General features: G+C 48.6%; 1 protein-coding gene across 1 annotated transcript in view; it reads right to left on the bottom strand.

Moving 5' to 3' along the window:
* Positions 1-23,211, bottom strand: part of KIF13B (kinesin family member 13B) — a gene marked incomplete at both ends in the record, with an annotated part of 153,036 nt that overhangs the window by 26,306 nt on the left and 103,519 nt on the right. Inside the window, 12 exons of the mRNA XM_080709861.1 lie at positions 1,003-1,056; positions 1,941-2,018; positions 2,171-2,323; positions 6,261-6,353; positions 9,760-9,936; positions 11,698-11,822; positions 13,904-13,959; positions 14,785-14,911; positions 15,267-15,366; positions 16,978-17,007; positions 17,592-17,738; positions 22,544-22,676. Coding sequence (XP_080565987.1) covers positions 1,003-1,056; positions 1,941-2,018; positions 2,171-2,323; positions 6,261-6,353; positions 9,760-9,936; positions 11,698-11,822; positions 13,904-13,959; positions 14,785-14,911; positions 15,267-15,366; positions 16,978-17,007; positions 17,592-17,738; positions 22,544-22,676 — 1,273 coding nt within the window. The remainder of the gene's footprint in view (positions 1-1,002; positions 1,057-1,940; positions 2,019-2,170; positions 2,324-6,260; positions 6,354-9,759; positions 9,937-11,697; positions 11,823-13,903; positions 13,960-14,784; positions 14,912-15,266; positions 15,367-16,977; positions 17,008-17,591; positions 17,739-22,543; positions 22,677-23,211) is intronic.

Here is a 23,211-nt window from a genome sequence, read left to right as displayed (position 1 = left end):
AGCCTCCACGTTTCCAGCTGGGCCCCCACACGGTGCTACCACCGAAGCCGAATAGGGGCAGGGGAAGCTAAGTAGCTGATCTGGAGCACTCAGGCTGTTTGATGCAGAAGGGTCCAGGCAGCTTAGTTATGCCTTTGGGTGCTGGTAGCACCCAAAGGTCTAGCTCCATAAAACCTCAGTGTGTGTGTGTGTGTGTGTGTGTGTGTGTGTGTATATATATATATATATATATATATATATATATATATATATATAATTTTTTTTTTTGTTAGTCGTACTGGGGATGGAACCACCCAGGGACACTCTACCTCTGAGCTGCATCCTCAGCCCTATTTTATTTTATTTTATTTTGAAACAAGGTCTTGCTAGGTCACCAAGATTCTCACGACTTAATGAGGCTCTCTTGGAATCTGCGATCCTCCTGTCTCCGCTTCCCAAGTACCGGGATGACAGGCGTGCGCCACGCCTGGCCCTGCCAGACTCCCACATCTTCCGCCCTTTTAATGCTACTCTTGTTCCCAACTGACTTTACTTGACATTAACTGACAACTAAGAGGAGAAAGGAGACCAAACCCTGCCCAGAGGCCTCGCTGCTTCTAGACATCACAGCCGCTAACCAGAAAAATGCTTTTAATCCTAGTAATAAAAGTAAACTTTTTTTTTTTTAGTACTAGGGATTGAACCTGGGGACATTCTACCTCTGAGCTCCATCCCCAGCCCTATTTTTTTATTCTTTATTTTGAAGCAGGGTCTCACTAAGTTGCTGAGGCTGGTTGCGAATCACGATCCTCCTGTCTCAGCCTCTCAAGTACTAGGATTACAAGTGTGCACTACGCCCAGCTTTTAGTAAACCTTATTTTAACTCTAAACCCTTTCCAGTCAGTTCCTCCTGGTACATCTGAGCAGCCAGAACTCTGGCATGTGCTGTAACAGGCAGGCTTTGAGCGATAGAAGCCGAGCAGGAAGTGGAAGGGAATGGAGAGAGGCAGGGACCACGTGTACCTTGTTGCTGCCTAGGCTGGATGAGGGCACGAGGTCCTGGCGGCTTCCAGACAACTGGAAAGAAACGAAGCAAGGTTAGTCCTTGCAGCGGGACAGCATGGCCCTCACCGCGTCGGAGTGAGGCTCAGAGCACCAGGTCAGGCCGGAGGTCTCGCTAGGGAATCTCACTAGGTGGTCCAGAGTCTCTCTAAGTTGCTAAGGCTGGCCTCGAACCTGTGATCCTCCTGTCTCCGCCTCCCAAGTACTGGGATTACAGGCCTGCACCACCACACCCGGCTACAAATTATCTTAAACTACAGGATCCCGAATACCACATCTCTGCCATCTATCGGTACATTTTAAGGTACCATTTTCTGAGGAAACGGGAAGTGGGTATTGTGGATTAAAGTGGCATGTCTGTGTGTCCGAGATGGTCCTCGGCTTCCGTGACACCGTGGTGACGTCACGGGCTGTCACCAGGCCCACGCAGCCACCCACGGTCCTCTCAGACGCAGCAGGCGCCACTCTCCTACACACTTGTGTGTACTTAGGATATAAGTGATCTTTTCACATCTACATTTCCATCAAAAATGAGGAAAAGAGAAACCAATCCACGGAGCCAAAAGCATCCTTCTTTGTGAAGACTTATTACCATGTTCAATAAGAACATTAATCATATCAATTTTATATTTTAAAAAATCCACAAACCTAAGCCACCACTTGGAAACTAATCTAAGCTTTGGGGCTCCAATGGCCTGGGGGCAATGGCTGTGTCCTTCTCCAGACCTCTCCTCAATTGAAAAATTATTAATTTCTGGCCAAAAGCTAAGTCGGCTGGCCTGGGCGCTGGGCTGGGATGGACCCCGAGGCGGCGCCAGCTGCGGTGGTCGCGGAGGGCGGGATCCTGGGGGAGCCCGGGCTAGAGGCAGGGGCGCGGGAGGCAGGGAGGCCCGGCTCACCCTGTTCACGCTGGGGGAGCTAATGCTCCTGCGGCTCAGCTTCCCCTTCCCCGTGAGCTGCTCCTTCACGGCGACTTCCTGGGGAGCGAAGCACAGACACGGGAGATGCATAGGAGCCGGCTTCCGCTGCTCCGGCTCCCCAAGGTGAACTGCGGGGCTGCGGAAGCTCGGGGCAACTGAGGTGCAAAACGGAGGAACCAGCAGCCAGGCGGGCCCCACGCGCGGCTGACCTGGCGGAGGCGGTCCAGCGTCAGGAGGTTTTCCACGGCCAGCACGCTCCTCAGGTATTTTTCGATGTACGCCTGGGAGTCAGCAGAAGCCGGGTTTTCTACGTTGGCCGCCATCCTTGCTAAAGCTTCTCGTTCCTCCACTCCCTGGGCTTCCTGGGGACAGAACCTGCAGGTTAAAACTGGGTCGGCACAGGAGTCAACGTTACAGAGGATGCTGTTTTGTTTTGGTTTGGGGTACTAGGGATTGAACCCCGGAGTATCTACCTCTGAGCTACAGAGGTAGAACTTTTTTATTTTTTTGCAGGTCTCGGGATGGAACCCAGGGGCATTTTACCTCCAAGCTACATCCCCTGCCCCCCCCTTTTTTTTAAATTCTTTATTTTGAAACAGGGTCTCACTGAGTTGCGGAGGGCCTCACTAAGTATCTGAGGCTGTCCACGAACCACAATCTTCTGTTCTCAGCTTCCCAAATTCTGGGATTACAAGCGTGCGCCGCCACGCCCGGAATATTTTATTTTTTACTTATTTACTTCAATTTATTTTGCAGTTCTGGGGATGGAACCCAGGAGCATTCTACCTTTGACTAGGTATACCCCTAGCCCTAGTTTTTTTCTGACAGAAATAAGAGGAATATTACAGACAGTAATATGAACTTTAGCAAAAAATATGTTTTTTAATCCTAGTAATAAGAGTAAACCTTTTCTTTGCAGTACTGGGGATTGAACGTGGGGGTAGTCTACCTCCGAGCTAGACCCCCAACCCTATTTTTTATTCTTTAGTTTGAAACAGGGTCTCACTGAGTTGCAAGGGGCCTCACTAAGTAGCTGAGGCTGTCCGCAAACCGCGATCCTCCGGTCTCAGCCTCCCAAATGCTGGGATTACAAGCGTGCACCACCACGCCTGGCTTAGAAGCACCTTGATACACATAAATACAAATTAGAGTTTTGAACTGATTCATAGAATGCATTTTTTTTTTTTTTTTGGTGGTGGTACTGGGGTTCCTGGAAACCCTTCTACCTCCAGGCTACACTCCCAGATCTATTTTATACTTTAAATTTAGAAACAGGGTCTCTTAAACCAGCGCGGCTGGCTTCGAATCTGCACGATCCTCCTGTCTCTGCCTCCCCAGCGCAGGGATTACAAGTGTGCGCCACCACGCCTGGCCATAGAATGGATTTTAAAACCCATTTTACTACCAGCTTTTGGAATTCAAATTGCTTTTTCCACAGAAGTTATAAAATGGCGATTATGGTACCAGGTTAATGTGAAAGGCTAGTTAGACACAGAATAGCTGAAACTGCACATTCTAAACAAAATTGTTTTCTACCATACTTCCATTGTAAGAAAAAACCCAAAAACATTCCTAGTCAAAGAAGATTTTGTAGGCTAGTCAGAATTATTAAATTTTTAAAATAATCCTCAACAAGAGGACTGCAGGAGTGTATCATCCCTGGACCTCCATGAGGGAAAGAGGAAGAGGAGCTGGGCTGACCCGCTAGGCAAGGGGAGCTGGCAGGAAGGAGATGGAGTGGGCCAGGGCTGGGTTTCAGCTGTTGCTAAGCAACCCACCCTGGACCACACACTCATCACTCTAACATGGTCAGTCTCCATCTTCACCCTGATCAGTGGCCAAAGGCTTGAGGCTGACCAAGAAAGAAGAATGTAGTCAAACGGTCACTGCTATGCTCTCCGGTGAGGGCTTTCTGAGTCTTCTGATAGAAGCTGGCCATGCATAGGAGAGGGAATCTCACTAGCCAGTAGGGACTTTATTTCAAGTAAAAAAAAAAAAAAGTTGGGAAAAATTAGATACTTGATTTAATTTACTTGTGAATTTCTCATAATAATGTCAAAAACTACAAAATGCACATCTAGACGCTACCATATCTTAAATACCATCAACATAAGACAATTTTATATGCAACTGGGGAAAAAAGACTGCCAATTAATTTCAAGATACCATCAAGGATAAGACATTATACATACATCTGAAGATATAAAGTATCTTCAAAGATATTTTTTAAAATGTAAATGAGTCTTAGAACAGATGAAATAGGGGAGAATTTATAAAATGGCTTAAGTTCACAGAAACACTGCCGCCCACGATCCTTCCTTTGAGCCTTGTCTTAACCAGGAGCAGTCATAGTCTCATTTCAAAGATGAGGAAGCCGGGCGTGGTGGCGCACGCTTGTCATCCCAGCACTCGGGAGGCTGAGACGGGAGGATCGTGGTTCGCGGACAGCCTCAGCTACTTAGCGAGGCCCTTTGCAACTCAGTGAGACCATTTCAAAATTAAAAAAAAAAAAAACCTTAAAAATAGGGCTGGGGGCGTAGACTGGAAAAACAGGAAACGTTTAAATACAGAGAACACACAGTAAGGCTCTAGCAAAATATACTTTTAGTTTTTCTGTGGTATAGGGAATTTGATCCAGGGCATTCTACTTCTGAGTTATATCCCAGCCCTTTTTATTTTTTATTTTGAAACAGGGTCTACCTAAGTTGCTGAGGGCCTCACTGAATTGCTGATGCTTTGAACCTGTGATCCTCCTGTCTCAGCCTCCCAAGTACTGGGATTACATGTGTGCAACACTGCACCTGGCCCCCCATCCCCATTTCTTCACCCCAGGAAACTTGGGTCTCCACTTCTCCTTGTTCCCCCTGCTTTGACGGCCAGTGCGAGAGCAGAAACTGCTCCTCCTTCTGGTGCTCGGAGTCCTCCTCAAGCACCCACCCCTCCTGCCCTCACGGGGCCCTCCATTCCAGCTGAACAAGTGATGCTAATTCAGGGGCTACCTGTGAGGACGTGGGTACCAGCCACGTCCTCCATCGGGGGATGCTTCAGCACGCACCCAAACCTCAGAATATCTCAACTGTTCACAGAGGTACCACCAGTAATAATAAAATGCCAGTGATCACCTACGGCAGCGGCTATGACTCGATGCCTGGTATGCAGGCGTCTTACACGCCCTGTTTCCTTTGATCCTTAGAAACAACCCTGCGCGGGTCTCACCAGCTCCATTTGAGGGTAAAAAAAAAAAAAAACAGGCTCAGGGTCATTTACCCAGGTTCTTCTTGCAAATAAGCGACCAAAACAAGACTTATATTTGACTCTGAGTTCAAACACGGGTCTCTGCGTTAGGCTACAGGCCTTTCTCAGGGGAATAACATTGCCATTGTCTTTTACTCGTTGTTTTCCACGAGTAAAAAGGTGCTGTGTTGCTTTTCAGAAGAAAGTTCTTTTTGTGTGTGTGGTACTGGGGTTCCTGGAAGCCCTTCTACCTCTGGGCTACACTCCCAGACTTATTTTATATTTTATTTTTGGAAACAGGGTCTCTTAAGCCAGCACGGCTGGCTTCGAACCTGCGCGATCCTCCTGTCTCCGCCTCCCAAGCGCGGGGATTACAAGTGTGCGCCACCACGCCCGGCCAGAAAGTTCTTCTTTAACAAATTACTAAGTCTAAAACTTAAGTGGGAAATGCCTAGCCGCTGTGGTGGCACACATCTGTAATTCTAGGGCTTAAGAAGCTGAGATAGAAGGATTGCAAGTTTGAGGCTGGCCTCAGCAACTTGTGAGACCCCATTTCAAAATAAAAAATAGCTGGGCGTGGTGGCGCATGCTTGTAATCCCCGCGCTTGGGAGGCAGAGACAGGAGGATCGTGCAGATTTGAAGCCAGCCAGCCTCGCTGGCTTAAGAGACCCTGTTTCCCAATAAAAATTATAAAATAAGTCTGTGAGTGTAGCCTGGAGGTAGAAGTGTTTCCAGGAACCCCAATACCACCAAAAAATAAAAAAATAAAAAATAATTGTAACCCCAATACTTGGGAGGCTGAGACAGGAGGATCAATAGTGTCTGACCAGCCTCAACTACTTAGTGAGGCCCTCTGCAACTTAGTGCAGCCTGTTTCAAAACAATAAAATATAGAGCTGGGGGTGTAGTTCCGATGTAGAATGCCCCTGGTTCAATCCCTAGTACCATAAAAAAAAGATTAGAAAATCTCTCTAAAAAATTGACAGCATTTTCCTAAGTAAACATTTTTGCTTATTATCTCTTTTTAAGTTCTTGTTTTTAGTAAATTGCCAATGTTCCTTCACCTCTGGAATATTGGAGACAATTTCAAAGGTCACTCCACAGCCAGGAATTGAGCTTCGATGAGACATCTTTTTCAGGAGACTTTGAGCAAAACCCTACAGGAAAAAAAAAAATAGAAGACACAGTTTTTACGTTTAAAACTGAGTTTTCAGTAACAATGAGACTGCATAAAGGATGCCGTGTCCACTCTAACCAACTGAAAACAGCACATTTCCACCTTAAGCAAATGAAATCCTTATCAGCAAATGCAGTTTCCTGCTGGCGCCACTGACGGATGCCTGGTGTGTGGCGGGCCCTGCACCGACACCCAGAAAAGGCAGGACTGGACCGGGCACCTGGCTGAGCTCTGTGCCATTGCTACGGACAGAAGACGCAGCAGAACGACCTTCTGAGATGTCAGCAAGGACCAGGGAGGCTCAGACTCCCCTGCCAGAGCAGGATGGACATCGTGTACCATGAATACTGACACGTTCGGGCATTCCATTCCTGACCAAAGCAGGTCGTTATGAAGGTGATTTACGAGTGCCTGGTCATTGTTGATGCTGACTGCGCTCTTCACACAGTTAAGAACTGAACTGTTGAATTAATGCAGAGATGACTCATTTGGAAACGTTGCTAAGGCTGGACGTCCTCGGAGGCTGAAGGGAGCGGGATGAGGATGGAATACAATCGGGAGTGGAGAGGAGAGGGAGAAAGCAGAACGGGAGGCAGAAACGGCACGACCCCAAAAGGAGAGAGAAGCCCAGCCGCCTTGTCTTAAAAACACATTATTCCACAAGCCTGACAAATTATTTCCCATTCAGTGATCTTTGTTTAATTTTTAAAAGATCTGAGCCTTTCTGAATGCAGAGAGACCACCTATGGCATCCTCCATGCTCCTCCGCGGGCTCAGTGCTCAGCAGGGCCACGCCCACTGGGGGCAGAACTACCGCTTCCCGTGCTGGGGGGCGTGGATGCTATTGTTCTTTTTGGTGTGTGTGTATGTGGTATTGGGAATTGAACTTGGGCATTCTGCCTCTGAGCTACACTCCCCAGCCCTTTTTATTTATTTATTTATTTATTTTTGTTTTGTTTTGTTTTTAAACAGGGCCTCACTAGATTGCTGAAGCTGACCTTGAACCTGCAATCCTCCTGTCTCAGCCTCTCAAGTACTGGGATTACAGTCCTCTGCCTCCACGCCCGGCACTATTGCTATTTTGCCTTTTTTGTTTTCGGTTTGCATAGAATTAGTGACACTGACTTGCACAAATTAGGGTCACGCGGCAATCCTGGTTCTTGTCTAAGGGAACAATGAACAGCAATAAAAAATACCTGAGACTGAAGCCAAGAGGGATGTGTCTTAGAATACTTCCAAAGTTCTTCAGCCAGGAAGAAACGTGGCCACTCGCTCCCACAATTCAAATAAAGAAACAGTGGAAACGTGGTCCCTCCGCCACGCACCCTCTCTGTGCGGGACGCCAGGCCAGGCAGACTCGGGGTCCCGCAACCAGGACTGCGGATTTGGAAATGGAGTCCTTCTTCAAGAGGCTCACAACAGCTGGGGACGTAGCTCCACGGCAGAGCACCTGCCCAGCATGTGTGAGCCCCTGGGTTCAATTCCCAGAACAGCCCCCATAAAGCATGTGTTGCTGGGCATGGTGGCACACATGTAATCTCAGTACCTGGGAAGCTGAGACAGCAGGAGGATCACAAGTTTGAGGCCAGCCTCAGCAAAGTGAGACCCTTAGCAACTTAATGAGACCCTGCTTCAAAATAGAAAATAAAAAGGGCTGGGGTGCAGCTTGGAGGTAGAATGCCCCCTGTTCAGTCTCCGGCAGTGTGTCCCTCCAATCCCCGCAGGCTCACGAGAAGAGGGAGATGCACCCACAGCGTCTGCAGCCAACCCCGCGACCCGGGTTTTATTGATGTTGGGCTGGCAAGCTAAAGAGCTGCAATTTTAACAGCATTACCGCCAGTCTTCATTTCCAAGATTGATATCAGTGTGACATTTAGAACTAAAGATTAATTTTTAGGGGTGGAGATTACATCTAGGAGTCTGTCAACCATGACTATGCTCTTTTAAATGAAAAGATTTATTCTCAGCCATCCTGGCTTCAGGTATTGAGAAGGCCTCACAGAAGGGAGGCAAGGGGCCTGGTGTGGCGACATCCACCTGTCACCCCGGGACTGGGGAGGCTGAGACAGGAGGATCGCAGGCTCAAGACCAGCCTCAGCAACTCGGCAAGACCCTGTTTCAAACTAAAAAAATTAAAAGGGCTGGGATGTAACCCAGAGGTTAAATGCCTCTGGCTACAATCCCCAGTACCAAAAGATTAAAAAAAGAAATAAAAAGGAGGTAGAGAGGCTAACTAGGGTCCCCAGAACCACCCTCCCAAGCCCTCACATTTGAAAAGCCAGTAGTAGTTGTTTAAATTTTCACCTAGACATTTCCTCTACGCCCTTCAAGTGGCAAAAGGTCCTTCTGAGCCCGCTGACCTCCACGGGAGGCTGTGTTCCTTGGCATGGCCACCCGCGGTCTCGTCCTGCCCACCCTTCCTTCCTCCCCGTCCCTGCACCTGCCCAGCGCCCTACTGCAAAGCGCCAGCTCGGATGCCACCCTCCGCCCTGACGCCGCGCTCCTCCCTGGTCTGAAGTCTGCGCTCTCCCTGCGGTGTAGATTACAGGCACAGGCCGAGCGGCCTGCCCAGGGAGCTCCGCGCACTACAGGAGTACCAGGACGCTTTACGCACCCAGCCTCTCCCCAGACGCCTAGTGTGCGTGTTTGCTTTTGTGGTTCTGGAGACAGAACCAAGGGGTGTTCTACTGCCAATTCAGTTTTTCTTTTTTAATTTTGAAAGGTTCTCACAACGTTGCTTAAGCTGGCCCCCAACTTGTGATCCTCCCGTCTCCGCCTCCCAAGTAGTGGGATTACACGCATGCGCCACCACACCCGGCTCCTAGTCACCTTTCTGTAACCTAAAGGTAGACATATGAACCATAACTTGTGAGAAAAGAAAGATCTGGAAAGAGAAGGGAGAGCAGCACTGGGCTGACGGGCGAGCAGCTGATGTGGAGGTGCCTCCTCTTGCCGCACCCAGAGAAAACGCAGCAGCAAAGCACCCAGCTGCCCCACTGGCCCTGAGCACCAGGTTCACTGATTTTTTTTTTTCTTTTTTCTTTTTTCTTTTTGTGGTGCTGGGGATTGAACCCAGAGGCATTCTACCTCCAAGCTACAGCCCCAGCCCTTTTCATTTTGGGTTTGGAAATAAAGTCTTGCTAAATTGCTGAGGCTGGCCTTGAACCTGCGATCCCCACCTCAGCCTTCCCGGCACAGGGCTTACAGGTGCATGCTGTCTAGGAGGAAGTCGGATGATGGCGCCAGGGCCGAGGCAGCCGTGGTGAGGTGGACCTAACGGTGGCCGGGAGGAGCGGCGCTCAGGACAGAAGGCAGGGCGCTCCCGCCGCAGCCCCGCCAAGAGCGGACCCTCGCTTAAACACATGGTTCCGGGCACCAAGCCTCACCTGCCGGCCGTGGACGTGGACGCAGATCCGCTTGCGCAGGACCAGCTGCATGTCGGCGGGGTGGCTGAGCTGCACCGTCACGCGCACGATCAGGAACACGCGCTCGTCCGCGGGCGTGCCCCTGCTGAGCTGGGGGCAGCTGTGCACCGCCGAGTCCCACGAGGCCTCTGCTTTCGCCTACAGAGAGGACCGGAGAAAGCACCTTGTTCTTTCCTCCAGAAAGCCCTCAAGCACCCCAAAAACACCTCTGCTTGGGCTGAATTCTCCTAAGAGAAGTGATCTCAAAAGGCAATGGGACGGGAGAGTGCGGCCTCACCCTGAGGCCTGGGAGGCACAGAACAGGGTACTCTACTGGGTAGGTGGGCGGGTGGGTGGATGGATGGATGGTTGGATAGATGGATGGGTGGGTAGGTGGGTGGGTGGATGGATGGATGGATGGATGGATGGATGGATGGATAGATGGGTGGATGGATGGGTGGATGGATGATGGATGGATGGATGGATGGATGGATGGATCGATGGATGGATCGATGGATCAATGGATGGGTGGATGGATGGATGGATGGGTAGATGAGTGGGTGGGTGGGTGGATGCGTGGATGGATGGGTGGGTGGGTGGGTGGATACATGGGTGGATAGGTGGCTTTTATATTTATTAAAAAATGCTCTCACATTAAGAAAAGTTGCAAAACCTCAGCACTGTGGACTCCTGCATCCCGTCCTTGGGCTCCACCCTCCTGGCCACCTTTGCTCCTGTTTCTTCCATACAATTATTTTGCGGAGCCACCTTTCAGTAAGTTGCAGGTAATTGTCACAGGGGGAATTTAACACTGATATAGTACTATTACTTGTTATGGAGTCTACATGCAAATTTTTCCATTTTCCCATCCCTGGATCACAGGCCACACTTAGCTGCCCAGGCCCATCGTCTGCTTTAACCTGGACCGGCCCTGCGTCTCAGCACACTCGGCACCGAGGAAGGCGCGGGCGCAGCTGCTGTGCTGCCACCACGGCTCGGACCCCAGCGCCTAAACGCTTCCTCGAGCTGGGCTCAAGTTTTGCATCTTAGGAACACCAGTGTGAGGCCTGTCCTCAGCACTACACCTCCGTTCCTTTCCAAAAGACTTTATAATTTTTCAAGCAAAATAAAAATTAGGGAATAATCCCCAGGATACATCTATCACACAGATTCAACCACTGAAATGAAAACTGCAAGCTGCCTTTGTCTATTCAATTTCTTCTTCTTTTTCTTTTCTTTTCCTTTTTTTTCCTTTCTTCTTAGTGGTACTGGTGATTGAATCCAGGGGCATTCTTTCTGAGCTGCAGCCCCAGCGCTATTTTTCATTTTGAGACAGTTTCACTAAGTTGCCGAGGCTGTCCTTGAACCTGAGATCCTCCTGTCTCAGCCTCTCAAGTATTGGGATTACAGGTGTCGCCACCACTCCTGGCTCTTTTTCTTTCTTTCTTCTCTTTCCTTCCCTTCCCTTCCTTTCTCTCCGCCCCCCCCCCCCTTTTGTGGTATTGGGGATTGAACCCAGGGGCATTCTAACTCCAAGCTACACCCCCAGTCCTCTTTTATTTTTAAATTTTGAAACAGGGTCTCACTAAATTGCAGAAGGCCTTACTAAGTTGCAAAACTGGTCCCAAACTTGCAATCCTCCTGTCTCCGGCCCCCAAGTACTGGGATTACAGCTGTGTGCACGCCACTACGCCTGGCTCTCTTATTGCTTTTCAAGAAGTCTCTACAGAAGAGTTTCAATGCGAATCCAAACGTGGCGCCATCTGCACTCCACATACTGCAGCAGCGTCCACACCCCCTCGGCTGGGGACAGAGCACAGCTCCTGCCGAGGCCCCGCCCGTGCTGGCTTCCCCAAAGCGGGGGCAGGAGGGTGACTTCCATTTAGATGTGTGGGGAATCCCCCAGGCCTCTTGACTTACCTCTCCCTCATGGTGCCTGACGACCTGCAGCTCAAAGAACTCTTCCTCCTCCTCCCCCGTCAGCGTCGCGTCCCAGCCGCCGGCTTCGGGGTCATCGAGGTTATCCTGAGAGCTGAAATCATCGGCTGGCAGCAAAGAGACTCCGTTAAACCCAGCGGCCGTTCCCAAGGGTAACCCCGACCCGCCAAATTTCAATGCACATTTTATTAAAACTCTTCTGCTCCAAATTTCATTTGCTCTTTTGCTCTGCAATCTCACATGACACCGATGATGACCGTTTAATACTGCACAGATCGGAGAGATGGAAAGCGCCTCGGCAAATGCTCTGACTCGAGCTGCCCCCTCTATACCTCAGCCAAGGCTCTGGAGGCCACAAAAGCCAAGATCCCTAAGCAGTAACCCCAGGCCTGCTCATAAACAGTAACAGCGTGATTACACCCAAAGCCTCCGCCTCCTCGAGCACTGGAGAAACAAGAAATGTGCCAGTGATTCCAATTAGCTGACAGGTAAGTTCAACAAAGGGACCAACTGGCTTCGTGAACCAGAAACCAGAGGCCCTAGTCAGACTCCGCAGCACAGCCCTGTGGATGTTTGGCTGGAAGTCTGGCCATCCCATCTCCCCATCTATTTTAAACCTAGGCAGAGGCATCAGAAGTAAGTGGGCTAGCTGGGCATGCCCAGAATCCCAGCGCTTGGGAGGCTGAGAGAGGAGGATTATAGGTTCAAAGCCAGCTTCAGCACCATAGCAACCTCAGCCCTCAGCAATATAGTGAGAACCTGTTTCAAAATTTAAAAACTTGAATGGCTGGATGTGGTGGTACACATCTGTAATCCCAGTACGTGGGAGGTCGAGACAAGAGGATTGCAGGTTCAAGGGCAGCCTCAGCAACTTCGTGCGGACATCTGCAACTTAGTGAAACCCTGCTTCAGAATAAAAAATAAAACAGGGATGGGGTGTACTCAAAAGTAGAATTTTCCTTGGTTCTATCCCCAGTACCATACACACAAAAATAAATAAATTTTAAAAATTAAAAATAAAATGGAGCCGGGCGTGATGATGCATGCTTGTAATCCCTGCACTTAGGAGGCAGAGACAAGAGGATCGTGGAGGTTCGAAGCCAGCCTCGTTGGCTTAAGAGACCCTGTTTCCAAATAAAAAAATATAAAATAGGTCTGGGAGTGTAGCCCGGAGGCAGAAGGGCTTCCAGGAAACCCAATACCACTAATAATAATAATAATAATAATAATAATAATAATAATAAAAATAATAAATAAAACGGGGTTGGGGTGTATTTTGGAGGTAAAATGCCCCTGGATTCAACCCCCAATACCACACATATACACACACACAAAAGTAAGTGGGTTTGGGTGGACCTCATCTCTGCAAATATCCAGGTCCTCCTCGGGCTCATTTTCCACTGTGTTCAGCACCCCCACCTCCCCCCCTACCTAGGGAGCCGAATGTAAGAACAGCCTGGGGTCACCCTCAGTCTCCAAGGATCAAGAGCATGACCGGCAGGATGGAGCTGTCCAGCATCAACCCCAACAGTGGGTGGGCCCGGTGGCGACCTCCGACCCCGCAAGCACACTGAACAATCTTCCACTGTCGTGAGCCGGGCTGCTCAGGCCGCTGCACCCCACACACAGGAAGCCCCGGGCACGCGCCCGCTACTCCTCGGGGGAGTTCATCTTCAAATGCAGCTCTTCTGCAGAGGTTCAGGAATCTCCCTGCTGACTTCCAACTTATGCTTAGCTGCTTAATCTACCTTTTCATTTTCTATTTTTCCTCCTATAGGGAGAGTGTATTGCGGGGTGGAGGTTAACATGTATTTACCAAAAAAAATAGGCAATGTACAAGGTCTCACTGGGACAGCCAGCGATGTATCAGGTAATGCTAAGAGGGCCCAGAAGGAGGCACGCCACGTGGTATCGTTATTAGGTCTTTCCACAGAAGGAATCTTTACTGACAAATTAAAGAGGAAAGTATGTTTGTTGCAAGCTTCTGAAGTTGATGGGGGAACAGGGCGTGCGCGATGCGGGGACGCATCACGATGAAACAAGCCTACTGCTGCCATAGAAAATATGACTTAAAACAGTCAGCCCTTCACAGAGCGGGACCGTGCGGGCGCACACCGGACCGACGCTCACCTCGGTGGCAGGCTGCCTAACGGTGGTGCCCGCTCTGTCCAGGGCCACCCCGACTTACCATTTAAGTCAAGGAATATGACAGGAATGTGGGTTTCCATGCCCGGCACTGGTGTCCTGAAACACAAAAGACCCAGAGATCTCAGCAGCCCACAATGCAGGACACAGTCCTCATGCACCCGGGGCCGCCACGGTCCAGGGGACCACGACCCTGGCCAGTGGGTTCACTGAAATCCAGCGTGAGCGATGCTGCTGAGACTTAACTGCACCTGCTGCCCCCCAGGGGCGGACACAAGCATTGCAAGCCCACGCGCTTTGTCGTAACCCTGATCAGTTACTTTCTGGTTCCAATGCCAATCTCAGTCTTATGTACTGGGGGTGGGGGAGCCGGGGCAGCTCACCAAGCGCCGTGCGCCTGTGCGTCCCTATCACCCTGAACTGCATTATGAGGCGAGGCTACGATACACCAATAAAAGTATATTAAAATGAAAATAAACTTCCTTTCTCACGGAATGATGCACTTAAGAGCTCCGTGTTGCTCAGCTTACATTTTAAAGTGGCACAGAACATTTGCTGACCATACAGTTTGAGCCTGCACCCACGCCCAAAACCGGTGGAGATGCAATTTTCTGATGACCCAACATTCTTTTCAGGGAATGAATAATCCAAGTAATTAACATATTAACTATTTTTTTAGTGCTAAGTGCAGTGGTATTAAATATTGATTTAAGTTCTCAGAAATCTTAATTACTCTGGCCAATAACAATATTATTTAATAACACGGCCTTTTGAGGCCATAGTTATTCAACCATGAAAATAATTTAATAGTTCCTTCAATTCAGACCACGCTGTCCTCCCCCGCTATCATGAATCTTTCATTGACTGCAGCAGGTGCAAACCTGCGTGGTGAGCACGGGGCCCAGGGAGCCCCGGGGTTCCTACCATTCTGCGGGGGCCCCTGGGATACCACTGCCCGCGGAGGGGACCATCACCGCGTTCCTCTCCTCCGTGAGGGTCAGCCGCATCTCCAGGAGCTGCGCCTCTCGGTCTGCATCATCCTCCGTCTTATCTAGAACACGGAGAACGAGGAGGAGATGCAGAAATCCCACCTGCTGGCTGGAGAGCGCTCACTAGAGCGCTGACCGCGGCAGAGAGGGGCTTCCCACCGCTCACAGCCCCAGAGCACCCTCCAGTTTTTTCCGAAGGGAGCTGTGAGCTCCGCCGCTGTACCTCTCCTCCTCTGTCAGGGGTGGGGACCACACGGAGACAGTATCGCACTGGGTTTTTTGAAAGGATGGTACAGACTGAACTAAATCCTACGGGCTCGCCCGCCGCGCGGCTGACAGGTTCACCTGGCTCTCACTTGCTGTGGTACTAACGGGCTAGCGCTGTGGGGCAGGGTGTAGCCAGCGCGCTCTTCCTACCAGGTTTACTGACGAGCTTCTGCAGCTGTTGATCCAAGTACTCCTGACGCTTTGTTAACACATTCAGCCATTTTCTACGCAGTCTTTCCAAATCCCGATCCTGGAAGAAAACAGGGAGACCACGTCCGGTATGATGTGAGCACAATCCGTACGGAGCTGATGCTATCTTACCTGACTCTAACATGACTCAAAATGCTAAGCAGCACCGTGGCTCAGTTATCAGCACCACCCGATGGCCCTCCCTGTGTGTAACTCAGGACCTAGAGCATTCGAGGTGGGTTTAGTTTGTAATGGCTGCGGTGAAGTTTTACAAGGTCTCTGCAGGACACAACTCACACCTCATACTTTATAATCTTCAGATTTGCACAGCTCAGAGCCTGGGAAACCTCAAATGAATGTCAAAAAGTATTGTCTTCCAGGCTCTTTTATTATTATTGTTATTGTTATTATCGTTATTATTATTATTATTATTAATTTTGTGGTACTGGGACTGGAACCTAGGGGCAATCTACCTCTGAGCTACTCCCCTATCCCTATTTTATTTTTCTATTTTGAAACAGGGTCTCGCCAGGTTGCTGTGAGTCTCACTAAAGTGTTGAGGCTGGTCTCGAACATACACTCCTCCTGTTTTATCCTCCCAAGTACTGGAATTACAGGCATGCGCCACCACGCTGGGCTTCCTAGGCGCTTAAGGACAACTACATGTAGACGCTTCTCTCCTTGTGGCTATGTATTTCGAGGGTGGGGTGAGAGGACGGGGGCCGTTGGGGACAGACTAACCACTCCACAGTCAGTCGCCACCCGCAAGCACGCCAGTCTTAGCTCATTTCCCTTGGTAATAAGGTTAGGAGCCTGGGTAGGTCAGTGGAATGCTGCGGACGTCGCGGGTCTGGACTTCACCAGGGCACTTAACCAAATAGCCTGTGACACTCCCGAGGACAAGCTGGAGGAACGCGCAAAGCATCGCCTGAGAGCGGGCACAGGGGACTCGGATGCACATCCCGAGCGCAGGACTAATGGAATCATGTGCAAGTCTCTATTGTGGTGCCGCAGGACTCTGCATTTAACACCGTCTGATACAATGCTGTTATCAGTAACTTGCAGGAAGGCAGACATTTCTATCGAATTAGAATGATGCAAAGCCAGGAGGCTGACTACACTGGATGACATAATCAGGCTCCACAGAGCTCAGACAGTCCTAAAGGATGACGGACGAGACGAAACTTCACAGACATAAACAAAATCTGGCAGATTATGGAAAGAAAGAAAAAAACCCACAAAATCCCCGGATGACTCTAGGAAAGGGGCATTCAGGGAGACTTGGTTTCAAATACGGAAAACACCCGGGCTTGGCCCACACTTGGGGCGAGAGGAGCGCAACAGGAGCAAGGGGTGGGGGCCCTAGGGGCCCACTAGGGGGAGGTCAAGGAGAGCAGCCAGGAGCAGCCGGGAGGCTCTGTGGGAGCTGGGATGGGAGCTCAGGGTGCAGGAAGGGACATCAACACGGCCACATTATCTCCTATCCCTGCAGGCCTCCTCTCTGTGGCCCATGAAACAATACTCACTGCTTCCCACTCTGTTTTGCTTTAAGAAAAAACAGTGTTTGAATCCAAATTGTTTAATTACTACGTAACAGTACAGTGAGATCCTGGAACGGGCAATTATGTACTTTAATCAAGCTCATTTGAGGAGGCTAACGGTGCTCAATTACCTGGTAGCTGTCCATATCCTCCTCTTCCTCCTAAAAGAGAAAAAAAAAATATGTCTCAGGTAGATCCTAAAGAATGGTTTAAAGAATCAAGGGATTCTCCCAGGGTTTCTGGTTTTTAATTTAATTAAGACACTGGGTCGACTCCCACCTGCCCTGGGGGCTTCACAGTTGCCAGGAAGTTGAGTAAAAACGGGCTCCTCAGGGGGACTGAAGAGTTCTGCCTGACCTTTTCGGGAGCCAGTACAATGCTCTCCTGCTGGGTGCGCGGTCCCACTCCCCAGGAGAAATCAAACACCTGCTGGCCAAGTAGTCTCTGCCAGCCAGTGGGGGGCTCCTGCGGTGGGAGGTGCAGGGAGCTAATCACTGCCAGGCACTTGGAGTTCTCCAGGCTGAGGGAGGCTGAGGGTTTTAACCCTCAGCTTACCACGGAGCAGGGCAAAGCCTGTAAGAGTGTGGAGCAGAGATTGCACAAAACTGCAAAGCACCGGGAAAGACCTCAGAGAAGAAAGAGATCCTGGAAAAAAACGGTCCAGGGAAGGCAGACGCCTGCCAGGTTCCAAAAGACACTGGTGTGGGTCTGCCTCGCCACGAACATGGAATGGGCAGAGACTTACGTGGAAGGTCTCATGGGCTCTGGGGGATCTGAGCGGCCTGACGTTTACACATCCGATGCCAACTGACAGTATGCATTCTTCCATCAGTGGCAAGGTCCCCGACTCCTGCACCGATTTCACTTCAACTTGGACTCTCCGGGACTGGCCCTGGACCAGAGAGAATCACAAGCCTTCAAACAATCTGGCTAAGAGAGACCTCTACAGGCTCAAGTTGAAAATCAGTTACCTGTGGAGACCTTACCTCCCTGTGGCTTACAAATCTTAAGGACTATAACACAGACTTAAGACTAGTCAGGAAAACCTGGCTTTCTTTTAAGCAAGTAGGAAGACAAAGAATAAGTGTATGGTTTATATATTTCTTCAATAAAAAGAAACCATCTCATGAAGTAAATACAAGCAGCTGTCTAATAAAAAAATGCTCAACCTAACTGATAAATACAAAATAAAATAAACATGATATACCTTTAGTTTTGCTTGCTAAACCAGCAATCATATTTGAAAAGGGTGATTTCCAATATTGCCCAGGTTTATGGAGCAATTTTATACACTGCGGAGGAGGAATTTAAATTGGTGCAAGCTTTCTTCAAGGCAATGTAACCTAAAAATATAAACGCTGACCTGTGCTGGTACACACCTGAAATTCCGGCACTTGGGAGGCTGACACAGTAGGGCTACAGGTTCAAGGCCAGCCTTAGCAATGGAGCAAGACCCTTAGCAACTTAGCAGGACCCTGTTTCAAAATGGAAACTAAAAAGGAATGGCGTAGTGTAGCTTGGAGTTAATTTGCCCCTGGGTATAATCCCCAGTACCAAACACACACACACACACACACACACACACACACACACACGTCCTTTGCCATAGAAATAAAACATTTTAGAGATAAATTTCAAGTAATCATAAATATACACAAATAATCTAAAAATCTTGTTGCGGATAATAAAAATAAGATATAAATTAAATGTATAAGATTGATAACTAAATAAACTGAAGTGCATATAATGAAATACTACATAACCATTAAAATGTTGCTGTGGAAAAGCATATGTGGCATATCAAGTTAAAGAACAGATTGCCTAACCCGTAAACAAAGTATGATCTCTACTTTTATTTTTTTAGTTTTGGTGCTGGGGATTGAACCCAAGGACATTCTACCTCTAAACTACACCCCCTGCCCTTTTAAATTTTTCTTTTGAAAAAGGGTGCTGCTAAGTTGCTGAGGCTGTCCTCAAACCTGTGATCCTCCTATCTCAGCCTCTGAAGTACTGGGATTACAGGTGTGCACCACCACACCCAGCTATGATCTACTTTAAAAAAAGAAGCAACCAAGCCGGGCGTGGTGGCTCACGCTTGTAATCCCAGCATTTGGGAGGCTGAGACCTGAGGATCACGGTTCACCGACAGCCTCAGCTACTTAGTGAGGCCCTTTGCAACTCAGTGAGACTCTGTTTCAAAATAAAGAACAAAAAACAGGGCAGGGGGTGTAGCTCGGAGGTCAAATGCCCCTGGGTTCCATCCCCAGACGTGCAACAAAAAACCAAAACCAAAACCAAAACCAAAACCAAAAACAAAAACAAAAACAAAAAACAAGCAACCAGCATTAGAAATAGGAAAGTCTAATGCTATCTTGGATTCACTGCCCTAATCCCAGAGTACAAAAAAGTTTCAACTATACTCCAGGAGGAACTGATCAGAAAGAAGGTGTGCCTCCTTAAAACGTGTTTTCAGAACAAACTCTACAGTGCCTCTGTATCTGTAACAAAGCAATACTGTCAAAACGATCCAGTATTCCCAAAGTACTCACTTCAAACTTGGTTAATAATTTTAGGAACAGAAAATGACATACAAAAGATAGAATCTGAATATTCAATTTCAAGTTAATTACTCTTGCCCTCTTCCAAGGGACGTCAGCGCCCCAGAGTTGAGCATGATCAGGAAAATCTACTTAGGTGATTGCTGATCCTATCAAGCTACATTTGAATGGATGGGATGCAGATGTCTTTTGATTTAATATTTTCCAGGACCATGCAGCAGATATTTTGTGGTAAAAGTCTCTCAGAAAATATACCGTTTGGGTACTAGGGATTGGACCCGGGACTTCTACATCTGAGTAATTCAGCCCTGTTGCTGTTCTTATTATTTTATTTTGAAACAGGGCCTTGTTAAGTTCCTTAGAGTCTAAGTAAGTTGCTAAGTCTGACTCAAACCTGCTGATAGGCCGGGGCCCCCCACCCCCATGGGACCCCACCATGGGGACGGGAGGCGGAACCCCGGAAGCCAGAGTGGAGAGGCTGTGAGGCTCCCAACATCGCGCAGCGATCCCGAGGCCGCCAGATGTCGCGAGAGGACCAGCATGCCCACGCCACCAGCTCCATCCAAGATCGGTACCCTCGTTTCCTCTCTGCCGCGTGACTCTGCTGACCGCGTGGCTCTGCCACTTGGTCATCGGTCCCTTTCCCCCATGGTTGGCAGATCTCACCCGAAGGTGCCGGTTGATTAAAAAGGCCTTTAATAACTTGGCTGGTGTTTACCTCCTTTGCGACCCCTTGACTCACTTTCCTCCTGTGTCAGCCTCCCAAGTACTGAGATTACAGGCAAGTGCCACCATGCCCTGCTATCCTCAGGGGAAAAAAAAAAAAAAAAAAAAAATATATATATATATATATGTATATTTATATATTTTTATATAATATATAAAATATATATAATATCTAGATATTTAACATATATTAAATATCTATAATACATATATATATACATATATATATATAGCAGTACTGGGGATGGAACCCAGGGGCATCCTACCTCCAGGCTACACCTTCAGCCTTATTTTTTATTTTTATTCTATATTTTGAAACAGGGTTTCACTGAGTTGCAAAGGGCCTCACTAAATAGTAGGTGAGGCTGTCCTCGAATCAAGATTCTCCTGTCTCTGCCTCCCAAATGTTGGGATTACAAGCATGTGCCACCACGCCCAGCTCTCAGAAAATATTTTAATAGCCAAAAGTAGTTTTAGCATTTCAGTGAGCTACCTTTTATTTTGCTTACACCAGAAAGTGACCTATTTTGAACCTGTTCTGTACTCTAATCCTCCCTTGCTCTTCGCCTTCCCCACACGAATGCCTTTGGTGAAATTCACTTGCTGGCGTCTAAAACAAGCACTTATCCTTCTCTTCCTAAAACAGTCAGAACTTACATATTTAAGCAAACTCGCTCTTTCCTTCAGCCGTTTTTCCTATTTCTCACTGGGTGGCATTCACGTATAGAGCTAGCCTTTTCCTTTTGTTTCAAAGTACGGGAAATCTCACAGGAATCCACTAAATGATGGTTAGTGCACAGTATAGCAAAGGGCGGCTCTAAATCATTTATGCAACTTATAGAAGACTTTAGCTGGCAGCACCGACGGACGATCCGGGCTGGGCGCCTATCGCCACGTCTCTCCTACACGGAGCTGCGTGCCTCGCGCCGACGTGGAGGCCTTCACTGAACACCTCCCGAGTGTCGAGCGCTGGGCTTCAGATGCAGCCTCCGTCCTAATCCTGCTGATCTCGCGAAGCCGGCGTCACCATCGTCCCCAAGTACAGGTGAAGGGGAGGCTGCGGAAGGTGCTCTTAGGTGCAGAGCCCGGGCGCTGCAGGACGGCCGCACCGTGACTCGAAATGTGATAATGCCACTTGATAGGTTTGTTTTATGTTCCACAATTCAATTCTAAACTTTCTTATAAAGTATGTCTTCTTCATAATCCAACTGAAACTGATTTCTTTATTCATTTATTTGTATATACTGGGGATTGAACCCAGGGGCATTCTATCTCTGAGCTATGCTCATAGCCCTTATTTATTTGTTTGTTTGTTTGCGGGTCTAGGGGTGGAACCCAGGGGCATTCTAACTCTGAACTCTACCCCCAGTCCAATTTTTTTCCTTTTTATTTTTTTATTTTGAAAAAGGGTCTCGCTAAGTTGCTGAGCTGCCCTCAAGCTTGCACCTTGCTGTTTCAGCCTCCCAAGTATTAGGATCACAGGTGTGCACCACCACACCTGTCATAAATAGCAAGCCTTGTGAGAATTAAAGAAAATACACAGGAAACATGAAATAACCTGAAGGTAAGAAATGGATTTGGACAGTCCAGATTTCATTATTATCAACATTTCTTTTAAAAAGAATCCAATATTAGCAGGGCAGAGTGGCGCACGCCTGTAATTCCAGTATTTGGGAAGCTCAAATAGGAGGATCTTGGGTTCCAGGCCACCTCAGCAACTCAGTGAGACCCTGCTTTGAAACAACAATTAAAATAAGGCCGGAGCCGGGCGTGGTGGCGCACGCTTGTAATCCCTGCGCTTGGGAGGCTGAGACAGGAGGATCGCACAGGTTCAAAGACAGCCTCGGCTACTTAGTGAGACCCCGTTTCCAAATAAAATATAAAATAGGTCTGGGAGTATAGCCTGGAGGTAGAAAGCCTCTGGGTTCCACCCCCAGTACCACCAAAAAAAATAAAAAATTAAAATAAGGCTGGAGTGTAGCTAGAAGGTAGAATGACCTTGGGTTCAATTCTTCTTTAAAAAAAAAAATCCAATATTAAGCCAGGTGTGGTGGCGCCTGCTTGTAGTGCCAGCATTCAGGAGGTGGAGACCAGAGGATCGCGGTTCGCGGACAGCCTCAGCTACTTAGCAAGGCCCTTCGCAACTCAGTGAGACCCTGTTTCAAAAAAATAAGAAGAATAAAAAATAGGGCTGGTGGTATAGCTTGGAGGTACAATGCCCCTGGATTCCCTCCCTGGTACCGCAAAAAAAATAAAAAACAATATTAAGGGCTGGGGTATAGTTCAGTGAAAGCTCTCATCTACCATGCATGAGGCCCTGGATTTGCCCCCCAGCACCACACACAAAGAACCACTACCCCGTATTAAGTCTGCTGGTGGCCACGAGTTTAATGTGAACGCTCACACCCGTTACCTGGCGCAGCTGGAAGACCCCTCCTGTGGGCACGTCCTTGGCAGAAATCACCTCCACAGGGCAGTATTCACCGTTCTCATTCTGTTCCAAGATCTGGACCCAGAATTCCAACTTCCGAGTGACTTCGCTCCACCTGGGGAAGAGGGGCGGCTCTTGGGAACTTGACGTTGCTCTTTCAACTCCAGCCCTCGGGACCCGCCATGAGACTTAGCCATGGAAACGACCTCCAAGCACAATGGCGCAGGGGCAAGGTTAGCGAGAACACACGCACACTGACCAAGGGCGGGAGTACACTGGCGTGGTATCACGAGTAAAAGTGGCGCCTTTGTTGCGCTCGGAAAGAGATGAAAACACCAAATATAACACTTTAACCTGTTCAAAGTGGTCACTAAAAAACAAAAACAGAAACAAAAAAGCCTGGAACATTCTAGCCGGGCATGATGGCGCACACTTGTAATCCCAGCATTCAGGAGGCTGAGACTGGAGGATCGCGATTCGCAGACAGTCTCATCTACTTTAGTGAGGCCCTCTGCAACTCAGTGAGACCCTGTTTCAAAATAAAGAATAAAAAACAGGGTGGGGGTGTAGCTTGGAGGTAGAATTGTCCCTGGGTTTCATTCCCAGTACCACATACACACACACACACACAAAAAAAAAAAAAAAAAAAA

This window comes from Muscardinus avellanarius (assembly GCF_963383645.1).
Source record: "Muscardinus avellanarius genome assembly, chromosome: 14".
NCBI classification, from domain to species: domain Eukaryota; kingdom Metazoa; phylum Chordata; class Mammalia; order Rodentia; family Gliridae; genus Muscardinus; species Muscardinus avellanarius.
The sequence above is the reverse complement of the archived record's forward strand: the minus strand, read 5'-3'. Positions and strand labels throughout refer to the sequence as shown.